The following is a 16,645-nucleotide window of genomic DNA, read 5'->3' as shown; positions in this document are numbered from 1 at the left end:
TTACACAATTTAATTGAAAAAATCAGTTATTTTTCTTTGAGATTTTGATTTAAGCGAATGAAGATCTATGATATTATCGATGCTATGTAGAGATGAAAAAATATTATCACCAATTTTTTCTGATCTCTCTAAATACGTTCTCAATGTATCAGGGGCACATTTCGCATCATGAGTTGTCACATATTGTAGTAATTCGTCTCGTCATCAGAATCTTCCTCGTCTTCATCGAAAGTTACAGGTTGTTGAATATTAAAGTGCGCAGTATCTAAAGACAATTGCTTCTGAATACTCGAATTACAATCAGTTTTAAACTCTAATTCTAAAGAGGTGACATCTGCAAAACCTACTTTTTTCAAGCAATAGGCGATGGTATTTTGACTTCCATGGTTTATTTATGAACTTCGCTGCATGTAGAAGTGTAATAGTTGACTTTTGTTTTTCTTCGATGTCATAAATAATTTTTGGTTTCGCTGATTTGCCAATCAGAGAAGGCTTCAATTTTTCAGTACCACTTGCAATGGCGGCTAATAGTACTGGAACTCTTTCCTTGGTGTGCTTTCCACCAAAACATGATTCAGTCTTAAAATTTAATGCGCTGTCAGCTTGACACTTGTGAAGTAAGCCTAAATTTACATAAAAAGAGCACGAGAGTCTGTACACTTATTATTTTATTGTAACATAATTTTAAAAAAGTTATTGAACCTAGCTCATCGGCTTTGAAAATGTCATCAAAGTCATATTCTCTTATTATGGTTTGTAGTTTTAGCTCACATGTATCATTGTTTACATCGGCACTCTCACCGCAGACTTTACGAAAAACAACGCTGTGCCTAGCTCTAAAACTGTCACAGCCTAAATCTTTTGCATATTGTTCAGTTTTCTTGCGCAAGATCGCCGACTTAAAGTGCGCGAGCTAGCAGACATAATACGCATTTTAAAAAGTACGGTACATCGCATATTAACTGAAAATCGCATGTGTTGAAAAACACATTTTTGGATGTATACGTTAAAGATCATTTTGTTGCAAAAGGTACATCACAAGCTGCAGAAGTGTCAGATGATAAAACAATGATGAAAAACATTTAAAACCAGAGGGAAGGGAATCTTTTGATCAAGTATCAGATTAGAAGATAAAATCGCTTATTTGGCAATCCTACAAGATATATATTGCATATCTTATCCAAAAATTAACCCAGTTTTTTCAACAATTTTAACAATTTTTTTTTAATAAATTAATTTATTTGTTGTCAAACTAAGGGTTGAGGATTGTAATATTTAAAAACGCAATGCTGCCGGGTAATAACGCCTCTAGTTTTGTGACATCTCAAAATATACAGAGTGGTCCTGGTATCTCTTGAAAACATTTCCCGTGACAATTTTTGTTTGTTTTGAACGCCTTTATGTATTGTTTTTCAATTATTTATTATATATATATATATATATATATATATATATATATATATATATATATATTGTTATGGTATAAATATATCCAAAATAAATTATGAAATAATAATAAGATATAAATAAAGCAATAAGTTCAGTTCTGTTATTCAGTTATTTAGAGCAGTTTATCACAATAAAATAAATAACATTCTTTATATTAAGTTTTGGCCAACACTATATTCTAAATTATTATTTAATTTTGACAAATCCTGTATAATCAAAGAATTTAATCCATAAATTGACAGATAAAAACAGGAGCACCAACTTCAAAAATTTGTGTGACATACCAACATAAATTTTAAGGTTATAAATGATAAAATATAAAAATTTTGACAACTGCAATGATAAAATTAATAAAGGCATAAAATATTCAAAGGATTGATAATTAATAATTGTATAAGTGTAGTAATAAGAAATTAGTGAAAACAATTAAATAAAGTGAAATAAGTGAGAATACTCACAAAGGGACAATTTCCAAGATAAAGAAGTTGTGAAAAGGAAAAGAACAGGAGTGGAACTACAGCGGAGTATCCGTTTATTCTGCAAGGCCGTAACAATTACCAATTTAAAAAAAAATACATAACATAACAAACACTTAAGGTACTGTTCTATTAAGTTTAAGTATTTCTTTTAGTATATAATATTTGAGTTCACATTTCCATATAATTTAGTTTTATGAATGTAATTACGAGTATGAATGAATGAATGAATGTTTGTAAAATAAAATAATTGTAATAGCTAGTTAAGAAATTGTATATTTTGAATATTTTATTCATTATAAAGAACAGACCCGGTCTTAAAACTATTATCATCTGACCTTATAACCATAACAATTTATCGCAATAAAATTTTTCAATTTGACCTCACAATATAATACCCTGAGAATAAAAAAAATAATAATAACATAATAAAATAAGGAAATTCAAATAATTATTAATGGCGCCCAAATTAAAATCTGATTTTATTTAAAAAAAAAAAATTATAAAAATAAACATTACACATTATCATACCATAACAATAATGGCGCCCAACGTGGGGCATATATAAAAATTGGGCATAAAAAAAATTGGACATAACAAAATTTGGCATTGAAGAGTTTACAGTAATAACAAATTTAAACAAGAAAAATGGAAAAAGGAATGACACTCAGAGATGGGAAACAAATAAGAGCAGAAGGAGAATCAGATGAAGAAGAAAGGAGACATGGAATGGGTGATTTCCAAGTACATTATATGGAACAAGACCATAATGAAGAAACAGAGAGAACTGAAACAGAAGAAATGATAGAAAATCAAACAGCAGAAAATTCACAGAAATAGAAAGAGAGGATGGATATAATGAGTATGTTCCAGATTATGATAAAAAAATGGATGAATCTAAAGAAGAAATAAAACGAGAAATGAATACAAATAGTCAAAGAATGGAAGAGAAAATAGAAGATAGGAGAAAACAATTGGAAGAAGTAAGAAGCTATGCTGAAAACAAAATACAAGAGACAAAACAAGAAATTCGAGACGAAATGTTAGGAAGATTAATGGAAGTGGAAGAAATACAATCTAAAGAAATGGAAAATAATAAGAAAAATGAAAATGAATTCAAAATGGAAATAGGTGGGAATAGTAAGAAAATAGAAATAAATACTGAGAAGATAAAGAAATTAGATGGAGAAATAATGAAAACGAATAAAAATATACAAGATATGGAGGAAGAGATGAACAAAGAAATAAAAATGAATTTTAAGATAGCAGAAGAAGAGAATTATAAAACAAAAAGGGAATTTAAAATGGAAATAAAGAACATACAAAGAAAAATAGAACAAATTGAGAAAAAAGGAATGAGTATGGAATATGTTGGAGGAGTAAAAACCATTTATGGAGCAACTAGTCAAAAATTTGATGGAAATATTAAAAAACTGCATCCAAAAATATTCATAAGAATTTTGAAAAATCGAATAAGAGGAATAAATAATATTGAAAACATAAAGGAAATAATAAGAGATCATTTAGAAAATCATGCGTTAATATGGTTTTCTGCCAGGGAAAAAGATATGTCGGAATTTCAAGATTTTGAAACGGCATTTTTACAATATTTCTGGGGGGAAAATACTCAATCAACCATCAGGGAACAATTATATTTCGGAAAGTTTGATGAAAATAGAAGCCATAGTTTAAACAATTATGCAATCCAACTACATGCGATGACACAATATCTGGAACCACCAATCCCTGAGGAGGAAATCGTTATGTTCATAGCAAGGCATTTGAAGGCAGAATTGGCTGAGACCATTGCAATACAAAATATAAGAAAATTGGATCAATTATCTATGTATCTACAAAGAGTAGAGAGAAATTTGATCAGACATGAAAATTCACAACAAAATATAAGAACAAATTGTAGAAACAATGAAAATAATCAGAGAAACAACAATCAAAATAACAATTGGACAAATAATAGATTTAATAATAATAGAAATTATAATAATAATGCACAAATTAATAATAACAATAATTATAATAACAATAATTACAATAACAGAAACTACAATACTAATACTAACAATAGAAACAACAATGATTCATACAGACAAAATAATTATAATGACAGGAACAATAGACAATATAGAGGACTGGAGAGTAGAAATTCTGAAGGAAATATGTAAAGAGGAAATGGAGATCAAGAGACAAGAAGAGTAAATTTTCAAAGAATCAATCAAGATAGAAGAAATAGATCAGAAAGCAGAGATGATGATGTAACAAATATAAATGAAACAAGATTACATACAGCACAAATATATAGGGAAAATACAAGACAGACAACTGAACAAATAAATGACAATGAAAATTTTTAAATACGCACACATCAAATAAACAAAATCTATATATTTGTAAATATGAAAATCCAAATGAATTTATAAAAATAAATAAAAATATAGACACAGATGGGAATAATAGTTTAATTATTATAAATGGGCTAATTAACAATTTAGAAGCTAAATTACTTATTGATACTGGATCAGAAGCATCAATGATTAATCAAAATTTTGTTGATAAATTAAATATTCCTACAAATAAAATTATTAAAATCCCAAAAATAAATTTAATAGGTGCTAATTCAAAGAAAATATGTGAAATTAATAGATTAATAAATATAAACGCTAATATTAAGGGAAAAGAATTTAATTTACAAGTATTAATTGCTCCAGATATTGAGACAGAAATAATAATAGAATATGATGAGCTAGAAAAACATAAAGCCATAATAGATATTGAAGAAAGAAGATTAAAATTGGATGGAACATGGATTAACTTTGAAATAATAGCTTTGAAGGAAGAAGGTAGAGTAGTTAATAATATGTACAAGGAAGAATTGAATAAAAATTATGATGATGAAGAAAAAGGGGAATATGAAGTTATAATGGATTGTCCAGAGGACAGAAAAGAAGAAATAAAAATGTTAATGAATAAATATAATAATTTATTTTCAAAGGAAAATAGAATTGCGGAAGATTATGTACATAAAATAGAAGTCAATGAAGATATTAAGAATTTCAAAGCTAAAACTTATCCTATTCCATACAAGTATAAAGATCAAGGGAGAAAATGCATAAAAGAACTATTGGAATATAAAATAATAGAAAGAAGCAACTCACAATACATTAATCCTATTGTTGTGATATTAAAAAAAGAGCTGGAGAAAAATTTGTTAAAAGAGAATCAAAAGAAATAAAAAGAAGAGTAACATTTAAGAAAGGAGATCTAGTAATTTTGAAAGCATTACTAGTACCAAATAGAAGAGACAACAAATGTGCAAAACTACAATTGCCATTTGAAGGACCTTACGTTATTAGTAATGAGGAAGGAATCAACAGTTACATTTTGAAAGATCCCATTAGTAAGAGAATAAGAGGAATCTTCCATGTTAATCAGTTATATAGATTTTATACATAAAACGAAAGGACTTGACTGATAAATTTATTGATATTTCATTAATACTAAAAAAATTATAACTGGGAATTTATCACAAAATAATTATTGGAATAAAAGACAATAGCTGAGAACAACTTATAAAGAAGAATTAAAATTTGGTTTTCTTATTTCTTTTATAAATAAAATAAATCAAGAAAACAAATTTTGCGAATGTTGTTATGGTATAAATATATCCAAAATAAATTATGAAATAATAATAAGATATAAATAAAGCAATAAGTTCAGTTCTGTTATTCGGTTATTTAGAGCAGTTTATCATAATAAAATAAATAACATTCTTTATATTAAGTTTTGGCCAACACTATATTCTAAATTATTATTTAATTTTGACAAATCCTGTATAATCAAAGAATTTAATCCATAAATTGACAGATAAAAACAGGAGCACCAACTTCAAAAATTTGTGTGACATACCAACATAAATTTTAAGGTTATAAATGATAAAATATAAAAATTTTGACAACTGCAATGATAAAATTAATAAAGGCATAAAATATTCAAAGGATTGATAATTAATAATTGTATAAGTGTAGTAATAAGAAATTAGTGAAAACAATTAAATAAAGTGAAATAAGTGAGAATAAGAGACAATTTCCAAGATAAAGAAGTTGTGAAAAGGAAAAGAACAGGAGTGGAATTACAGCGGAGTATCCGTTTATTCTGCAAGGCCGTAACAATTACCAATTTAAAAAAAAATACATAACATAACAAACACTTAAGGTACTGTTCTATTAAGTTTAAGTATTTCTTTTAGTATATAATATTTGAGTTCACATTTCCATATAATTTAGTTTTATGAATGTAATTACGAGTATGAATGAATGAATGAATGTTTGTAAAATAAAATAATTGTAATAGCTAGTTAAGAAATTGTATATTTTGAATATTTTATTCATTATAAAGAACAGACCCGGTCTTAAAACTATTATCATCTGACCTTATAACCATAACAATTTATCGCAATAAAATTTTTCAATTTGACCTCACAATATAATACCCTGAGAATAAAAAAAATAATAATAACATAATAAAATAAAGAAATTCAAATAATTATTAATGGCGCCCAAATTAAAATCTGATTTTATTTAAAAAAAAATTTATAAAAATAAAACATTACACATTATCATACCATAACAATATATATATATATATATATATATATATATATATATATATATATATATATATATATATATATATATATATATATATAATATATATATATATATATATAATTATAATTCGATGAATATATTTATATGGGATGAGGTAACTTTGTCGATTTTTTCAAATGTTTGTACCTACAGGTATATTGTATTTATATTTTTCGATTACATTTGGTATGAACATTCATTTAAGCAGAGCATTCCCTATAACAAATTCCATCCTTTACCAAAATATTATCTCGAATCCTGTGGTATTTCATTAATAAAAATTCACATATATGACTATATCTATCTTTATTTAGGCATATGAGTCTTCTGTACGTGTACTTGTAATGGAAATCCTTATAAACGGCTGGACCGATTTTGTATGTATTCAAGGGAGTTCGAGAATGGTTTAGATTCACAATTCGATCAACTAGATAATGTTTTATCTATGAATTTATTTATTTTTAAATTGTTGTTGATGCTGGAACGTTTTCTATAGAATTCCAGCAGATTGCGCTCCATTCGTGTCAGATATTCAAAAGTATATTTGAGTGTCAGTTGCGCCTGTTAGATGGCGGTGAGATCAAATTCTAAGTTAGCATAAGTATAGTCTAAGCTATGGAGACTATAGACTTCATGTATATGGTGTATAGTGTCTAAACCTTCATACTTCTATACTACTCTATACGATACATATCAGAATGAATATTCATAAAGGACAGTTCGGCTGAACACATCTGTTACTTCTTGGTACATCCATTACTTTCTTCTTACGGATATTACTTAAAACTATTTATTTTGAAACTTGTTACTATTTTGAAGTACATATTTTACATAATTCTTCATAAAATTTTCCTAACCTACAAATTTTTTTTGTAATTTATATATTTCAGAGATACAATTTCAAAATTATCTCTCATTTTGAATTATACTGTACTGGAAAAAGAGAATATGCAAAACTAAGAAATGAAATTATAATTACAAAAAAATGCCACGTCTTATTATTGGTCGACGTTCTCATAACGGTCCATAACCACCGACTGAACAGAACAGTAGAGGAACACTTGACAACTAATGTCAATGTAAGAGAACAACTAGCAAACTCAAGTGCAAATGAGAATTCAGAGCAACGCAATCAACGTCTTCGTGCTAATACTTTAAAGCAACGAGAGGCATGTCAACGAGTGACCGACACAGAATAAATGAGCGACAGCGGGTGCGAACTAATCGAGCACTGACACGAGCATCGTTTGATCGCCTTGCGTTTGAATATGACTCTGTAATAGACTATTCATCACATTTGCTAATCATGATTGGTAGTATGGACAAAGAATATCAATATTGTCATGCTTTCAAATACAAAGGTGAATCAGCCGGTTTATGTTGCGCATCTGGAAAAATTTCACTGTCATCACTAAATCCGCCACCAGAACCTTTGAAAACGTTATAAGTTGGAAACACATCTCAAAGTTGTTTTTGCGTAAAATACGTAAATTTAATTCTTGCTTCTACGTTGCTTGCTCGAGAGTGGGAAAACCATCGAATATATTTGTTTATACCTCTCAAGGATTAACCAAAAATATTGTACATCCAATGGCATTATGATAATTTCTTCAGTATTTGTATATAATTAACTCTAAACATAAATACCCTATATAGAACAGTTTAAGATTCACAATTTCAATTAACACGACAAGTTTTTATTGAACACAGCTTCTACATTCAACATCTCTGAAAGCATACTAATACACATACTCACACGCTATCGATTGGTTGAATTGTGATAAATATAAAAGGTGAGTCGCACCTTAACGTCAAGTTTTTTGCCCAACTTAATTCCACATTTCTTTGTTTCAGTGTTTGACAAATTCAACCACGGAGAAGTAGATACACAATTGAGCAGCGCCTTAAGATTGTTGAAGTCTTTTACGAAAATGGGCGTTGAAATCAAAATGCATTTCGTGCATTTCGAGATTTTTTTGGTCAACATAATCGACCAAATGTGTCCACAATCGGGAAAATTGTGCGCAAATTTCAGCAAATCGGGTCTGTAGGAAATGTGAAAACACCTGCGCATGCTAGCCCGAATTATCTTAATATTTTTTATAATGATATAGTCGGGAGCTGGCTACATTAAACTGTACCAATAAAGTACACGACGTTTGAGTTCGTAAACCCCTAGAAAATAGTTGTGACGTTACCAAATGGCTGTTCTGCCTGTTCGGACAGGAAGCATATGAAAATGCCAGCCGAGTTTCCACGTCGAACAAATGTGCCTAAAAAACCGATGAGGTAAACGCGTGAAAATTTTTTTATAGGTTTTTATAGAGTCAAGTGAGAGCCGTAAAGCAGTGGCAGAAATGTAGCCGTTCAGAAAACCTCCGGCAGAAGCGATAAAGACTGTCGGAAAACTCATGTGAAAAAACCGATGGGGTACACGTGCCAAAATTTTTTACGTGCTTTTAGGGATCTCAACTAAGGTTTATATGATAATGGCAGAAATTTAGCCAGCCGGAAAACCTTCGGAAAAATTCAAAAAATGTCGACGTACATGTAAAATTATATACATTCGCAGTTGTTGCATTCAAAACCTGTTTTTTATGATGCCATTCCAAATATCTTTTTGTTCTACCCCAAATTGAAAAAAAAATCACCTTGATACACTGAAAACTCGCTGAAATATCATCATTTATAACAGAGCGCTCAATTTGAAGCAGGTTTCTCCGTTTCTGGCGCATCGCGCAGCCGCCGTCGCTGGCCTCTCATCTCGTAAACGCGGAATAAAGGAGTCTGCCCACTACATCGTATCATACCATGACCGTAATAGGAACGTGTCAGACAAAAAAATATTCTTTGTATAGAAAAGCATGGCACTACGTCCACTAGACCGTTCCGTCACCGATCCGTACCGTCGCGTGCCATGCACGGAGCGTTGATAATTGTCGGCGAGAATATTTTGCCGGTGCCGATACGCTCCGCGCATGGCACGCCACGTTGTCCAACCGATGCACGCAGGCAGCAAAAGGGTGATTATACGGGTTACAACCACATATGAGGACCGTTATAAACGCGCCTCAAATGCCTTCACTGAATTTGGTTAGTCACAAGTTGCCAGTTGAACAGGACGCACGTATCTATACGGTGTGAAATGGATGACGAAAAATTAATTGAATTGGTCCGTAAATATGAATTTTTATATAATCTACAACACCCGAAATATATGGATACTGCAAAAAAGGAAATGGCTTGGAAGGAAATTTCGGAAGAACTGAAACAATCAGGTGTGTTTATTAAATTATTATTTATTTGAATAAGCAATTTGATTACATGGTTATCCAGTCCAATTGGCCTTCAATTGTTTGAAAGAAATCCGCAAATTGATCGCTTACTTCAAAAGCGGTAGAAACTGCATTACCCTCTTGGTGTCTTCGGTTCTTAAGTTGTACGGGAGTATTTGTTTCCGTAATGTGTACAGTTTCTCCGCGTCTTATAAAATTATATAAAATACAAGTTGTTAGTACAATTTTCTCCGCAAATTCTGGCTTCAAATGCAAACGTCTATTATAAATACGAAATTTCTGGCTTAAAATACCAAAGGCATTTTCCACTACGCGTCGTGCTCGGCATAGACGATAGTTAAAGTGACGTTTCTTGTCATCGTTAATCGATTGTTGTGATGGATAAGGTCTTAGGAGATTATTTTTCAAAGGGAAACCTTCATCTCCTAATATTACACACGGTGAAGTTATATTACTCCCCGGGAAAAGTTTGCTACTCGGAATATTAAATTTATTTTCAAAAATAGTTTTGCCCATTTTTGATTTTGACAAAATACCACCGTCACTATCTTTGCCGAGAGCTCCTAAGTTAACGGCTATGAAGTTATAATTAGCATCAACCAAAGCTGAAAGTACAATAGAAAATGTCCTTTTATAATTAAAATACAAAGAACCACTGTTAGGTGGTGCTAAAATAATGACATGTCTATAGCACCTAGGCAGTTAGGAAAATTCCATTTATTCCAGAATTCTTCTACATTTTTTTCCCATTGTTCTCTGCTAGGCGAAGGAATACATTCTTGCAATAAATTTTTTATTATAGCATCACATACTTCCAACACGGCACGTCTTACAGAACTGATACCCATACGATAGCTAAAAGCAATAGTTGTAAACGAATCACCAGTTGCCGAGTACCTGTAAACAAAATATTATTTGACTAAGTAATTATTATGTATATGTTGTAGTGTATAAATGTATTTATGTATTTATGTATGTTTGTCCATCGATTTTCCGAAACTATAAGTCCGAATGCAAATATTCTTTTTGTGTTGGGTTAGGGTATAGTTCAACTTTAGGAGCAGTGGGTATATCAGTATTATGTTTTTTAAAATGTATATTACGTTTTTTTACAGCTGCAGCTTGTAAACAAAGATGGCAAGGGCTAAGAGATGCATATAGAAGAGCAATAAATAAGAAAAAAGGCAAAAGTGGACAGGCAGTCAAGAAAATTAAGAAATGGAAATATGAGGATGAGATGTCTTTTGTGGCTTCATTTTTGGTCGCAAAAAAAACTTTAGATAGTGTTGACCTGTCGAGTGACGATGAAAAGTCTCAAGAAGAAGTTACTGAAGTCCAGAACCCTAACTCCGGCAATGAGATCAACAGTACCGACGCTGTGGATGTGGCTGCTCCTCACGATACTGAAATTCGGAGTGAAAACGACAGTATTGTTCATAATATATCGTCACAACTACAACAGATTGAAGTAAAAAAGGCAAAGGCAATAAAGAAGGCGAAAGTTCAACCGAAACAGTCAGCATCCGCTGTTTTGATGTCTAGATTATTAGACGAGCAAATGAATGTTTCACGACAGTGTGACCACGACGAACTCGATCGTTTCTTTTTGAGTATATCAGCAACAGTAAAAAAATTTTCACCTTACCTACAAGCAATAGCAAAAAATAAGACATTCAGTTTCATTTCTGAAATGGAGCTACAGCAGCTCGCACCAACTAGGTTTATTACAACTACACCTCAATATACGGACACCCCATCTCCAGCATCGAGTTCTTCAAGTGTTTAAACAAGTGCTACACCTATACCTACGTCTCCTTGGAATACGGCTGGCAACGATTGGAATAATCGGTCTGAAAATATGTTTCAACAGGTCTCTAATTCATTTTTATACATAATTGAAATAAATGTTTCATTAATAATATGTAAAAAATTTATTTACTTACCGTAAACACACAGCAAGCTTTTCTTTAGGTGACAGAGATTGTCTGAAGTTGGTGTTTCTTCTGAAAATGTCATTTTCAATTTTTTGCAGCAACATATTAAATTGGTATGTAGACATTCGGAAATACTGAAAAAATTTTTCTTCATCTTCAACTAAGTGCCTGTACAACGTCCAATATTCTCCTTCAGTTTTCCGTTTTTATATAGTCTCGTAAATCCAGTAGCGTCGAGTGGGTTTTTGATTCTCTTCTTCTTCCTCATCCAATATTATGGCAATCATTGCCAGTTGTCTCACAGTTAATCTTTTAATAGCCATATAATACCTATTTTATTATTTTAAAACTCGATAACACTCCCCAGAGGTCCAGGCAGTACTGATACACATGCGAAAATGAAACGACTTCTTATCAATTTTACGTCATAAAAATTGCGGGTGGGCAACATACGGGTTATATACGGACACCAAACCGGCATCATACGGGAATTAAACGCCGTCGATTCGTTTCAGTGGGCAAAGCAAGCCGTATCGTATTGCCTTCCGTGCTTGATACGTTCATAGCACGGTCATGGTATGATACGGTGTAGTGGGCAGAGTCCTTAGGTATCGATTTAAATACTGCTTTATAAGCTTTATAAGTATACGTTTCTGTTGTTGTTCATGTAGCAATACTCTTGATTCTTTCCCTTTCACGTTGTGTGATATACGTATATTTTATTTTATTTACATAAATAAATGTGCAATTCATAGTTTTATTTTAAACTATAACAATCAATTTATTATTGTTTTCTTTGGCAAACGATCGAGTTGGAAATAATTGAAAATTGAATAAGCCCGCTACGTCCGCGTTTCCGAGATGAGAGGCCAGTGACGACGGCGGCTCGATGCGCCAAAAACAGAGAAACCTGCTTCAAATCGAGCGCTCTGTTATAAATGATGTTTCAGCGAGTTTTCAGCGTATCAAGGTGATTTTTTTTTTCAATTTGGGGTAGAACAAAAAGATATTTGGAATGGCATCATAAAAAAACAGGTTTTGAATGCAACAACTGCGAATGTATATAATTTTACATGTACGTCGACATTTTTTGAATTTTTCCGAAGATTTTCCGGCTAGCTAAATTTCTGCCATTATCATATAAACCTTAGTTGAGATCCCTTAAAGCACGTAAAAAATTTTGGCACGTGTACCCCATCGGTTTTTTCACATGAGTTTTCCGACAGTCTTTATCGCTGCTGAACGGCTACATTTCTGCCACTGCTTTACCGCTTTTACTTGAACTCTATAAAAACCTATAAAAAAATTTTCACACGTGTACCCCATCGGTTTTTTAGGCACATTTGTTCGACGTGGAAACTCGGCTGGCATTTTCATATGCTTCCTGTCCGAACAGGCAGAACAGCCATTTGGTAACATCACAACTATTTTCTAGGGGTTTACGAACTCAAACGTCGTGTACTTTATCGATACAGTTTAATGTAGCCAGCTCCCGACTATATCATTATAAAAAATATTAAGATAATTCTCAGAAAACTTTTTGCTTTATTTAGAATTAACATCATGCATTTTGGTCGGACCACCCTTTATATGAATGACGTTAGGCATTGTAATAAGTTTCTGATAAAAAGTTTCATCGAAACGGTCTAATTGTTACAGATAATTTCCAAAAGTTTAAATTTAAGATGTGGGACAGGACAACGTCTGTCGGGTCCGCTAGTATCGATGATAATATGACTTTTTTCCTATGATAAATTTTAATATATTAAGAAATCTTAAAAAATAACTGTCCCATTTATAGAAATGGGATTTGAGTTAATTTTTTGTATAAATAACAATGTCTCGTAGAAAATATGTGTGCTTAGTAGGAAGAAAGATAAAATTCAAAAATTTTTACCTAGCAATAGTGGCTGGATCATCAGACCACTCTAATAAAGGCACATCTGGATCGTCAGGTCTCATATACACAGCCAATGACAAGAAAATTAAATGAACTACTAAAATGAGAAGCCTTTTAAGAAATTGATTCTAAAAAAATTTGAAATTAGTCAAAATAAAATTTGTAAATTCACTTTCAATTATCAGTTATTTATAGAAAAATTTTATTTTATACTACCTTACCCTTGCAAAAGTCTTCCATTTTTCCTCAAGTAATCGTTGAATAATACCACCATCTAACATGTCCAAATGTGCTTCTTTGGTTCCATTCAAAATAATAAATAAGGCGGAATTCCAATCTACAATATTTTAGGTTTCGTAAGGAAAAATCACTATAACAAAAAATAATTAAACAATCTGAGATGTAGATGAATTTCACTAAAACGAAGTTAATTGAAATATTTTTTGGGTTTTTGAGATTTTTTTTGGTCGACGTGAATAAAGATTCCTACTGTATATAAAATTTTATAGAACCACATATCTATAAAAAACTTACAAACTGAATAAAACATAATCGTTTACTTTCAGTTAAAGCCTAAAAATATTATTAACGTAATGTTCTTATATATTTAACAGTTGTTGAAGGGCAGGGTGAATTTATACACACTGTGTATCTTACTTAAGTAATTCATTTATAAACTAACATTAAATACACTAAACTATTCACTAATTCTTGATACACTAGTTTAGTTTTGTGTGTGTGTGTTTTTTTCATTCATTTGCATTTATAAAGAATGTAATTTTCTATTTAATTCGTTTCAGAACGTACAACAAGAGTTGATGAAACAAACATTCGATTTAAGTTAAAGGGTTAAAATATTAACTGGTCAAAAAAATATTTTGAAAGTTTTGTCTGTTTACGTGCTTTCTTATGAAGTGAAAGATTTTTCCGATGTTCCAACCTCGAAATAACCTACAAATTTAATTAATTTAAGAAAATGCTTCAATTACTTGATATGGCCATCTCCCCGGACAATCGGAAGAGATGATCATAGTGTTTTTCAATCCTCATTATTTTCCACATATCCCTAATCGAGACAAGACAAGAAAGCGGCTGCTAATCGAAGTACCTGGATTGAAGACGATTTAAAAAATGCCATAGAAGAAGTACAAAATGGCGGCATAACTGTTTAAGGGCCTCTTTAATTTACAATTATCTACGAAAATACTAGAAAGAAAATTAAAACAAAGCAATTACATAAAAGAACCTATGGAACCATCATCAACCTTAGGTGTAGACATATAAAAGACACGCGGTCACAAAGCTTTCGTTTGATTATAAATGATTTAAGAACTGTTCCTTTGTAGTAGTTAGGAATTAAACACAGATTTAATAATACATCAGAGAAGTCAGGCTATGAAAAGGTGTTTTTGAATCCTTTTTCCGATATTTAATTGAGGAAATCAGAAGGGGTATCAAAAGCTAGATGTCATCAAAGGATGAATAAAGCAGAAGTAAGCCCTACTTTGAAATTTTTAACTGACTCTCAGTGTCGATAACTAAATACATAAACCCGGCCATATTTACAACATGGACGAGTACAGGTTGCAATTAAATAATCAACCAGGTCATGTTTCTGATGAAAAAGGCTCCAAGGCTGTAGCTATATAAACTTCCACAGAAAAAAAATCACAATGGGTTGTTGTAATGCTGAAGGTAATTTTATGCCTCTGGTATGAAAGGACAAAGGGAAAAACCGGAATATAAAGATGGACTGCTTTCAGGCTCAGTAATTTATATGTCCCAAAAATCCGCCTACGTAACCTCAGATGGCAAAGTGCTTCTTTTGCTGGATGACCATTCTACGCACAATAATTCAGTTACAGTGCTAGAGTTTGATAATGATAATGACATCATCTTACTGTCGTTGCCTTCACATACATCCAATCATCCTCAGCCAATGGATGTTTTTGTCTCTAAAAACCTACTTCTATGAATCCTGTAGGCTATGGATGAAACAGAACGCCATCTAAAAAGAAAACAGTTTGGCTTCATAGTAAATCAAGCCTGGGGAAAATCAGCGAGAAGTGGAAATGCAATATCAGGTTCGCGGTAGCAGGAGTTATCCCGAAAAATCCAGGAGTTATTCCGTAGTATCTTTTTAGAGAAAACATTGAGCATCGTATTGAGAGAAACATAGGACATGCAGTGCAGAACCAATCATTTTCAGATCCAGGCCCAAGTAGATCCAATCAGACGGTGAACCAACCAGCACCTGTAGAATTAAATCAAGCCCTTAAACGAGCCAAACACTAAGCATTCTTTTGACATCTAAAGATCATATTGGAAAACGGAAAATTAAGGAAAATGAAAACGAAAATGAAGAAAGAAATTAAGTCTGATAGACTCAAGCATAGAAGACTCTTAAGAAACGAAAGGTAATTCCTAAGTTCTATTAGATTAAATACGGTGCAATATTTTAATGCTCTGGGTAAATAAAAATTGTACCAAGTTTGAGGTTTGCTCTTATTGCGGTAATAAGATAGAAAAGCAGTTAAAAGATCTGATGGACAAGGTAAAGGCAAAGTAAGTACTTACCATACCCTGGAAGAGATGGCCGATCCTAGTTTTTTTTAAAAGGTTAGAATGATATATTTTTCATTTATTAAAGAGATTTTTCTTTGATTTTTTATGAGGGCTCAATTTTCTGTAAAAATTCAATGTTTTATTCAATAAGTCTTAAATTTACTGGGGTCAGCTCCCCCGGAATTACCCTATACCATTCTAAAAATTACAATACGATTCTCGATATCAGCGACAATGTCAATTTTGAATGATTATATAACAGCAGAAATATCGTTCTTCATATTCGAGATATCGTTCTTCATAATTGAAATCTTCTCATCCATAATAGCAGAAATATCGTCCATCACGGTCAAAATCTTATTGT

The 16,645-nt window shown here is 31.4% G+C and overlaps 1 protein-coding gene across 1 annotated transcript in view; it reads right to left on the bottom strand.

Annotated features, from left to right (window-relative positions):
* LOC130446539 (transient receptor potential cation channel subfamily V member 6) overlaps positions 1 to 16,645 on the bottom strand; it is an 80,241-nt gene that overhangs the window by 41,276 nt on the left and 22,320 nt on the right. The window contains exons 8-9 of the mRNA XM_056782857.1: positions 13,938 to 14,053; positions 13,714 to 13,844 (exon numbers count right to left, since the gene is read on the bottom strand). Coding sequence (XP_056638835.1) covers positions 13,714 to 13,844; positions 13,938 to 14,053 — 247 coding nt within the window. The remainder of the gene's footprint in view (positions 1 to 13,713; positions 13,845 to 13,937; positions 14,054 to 16,645) is intronic.

The sequence above is a fragment of the Diorhabda sublineata genome, chromosome 7 (genome assembly GCF_026230105.1).
Source record: "Diorhabda sublineata isolate icDioSubl1.1 chromosome 7, icDioSubl1.1, whole genome shotgun sequence".
NCBI lineage: Eukaryota > Metazoa > Arthropoda > Insecta > Coleoptera > Chrysomelidae > Diorhabda > Diorhabda sublineata.
The sequence above is the reverse complement of the archived record's forward strand: the minus strand, read 5'-3'. Positions and strand labels throughout refer to the sequence as shown.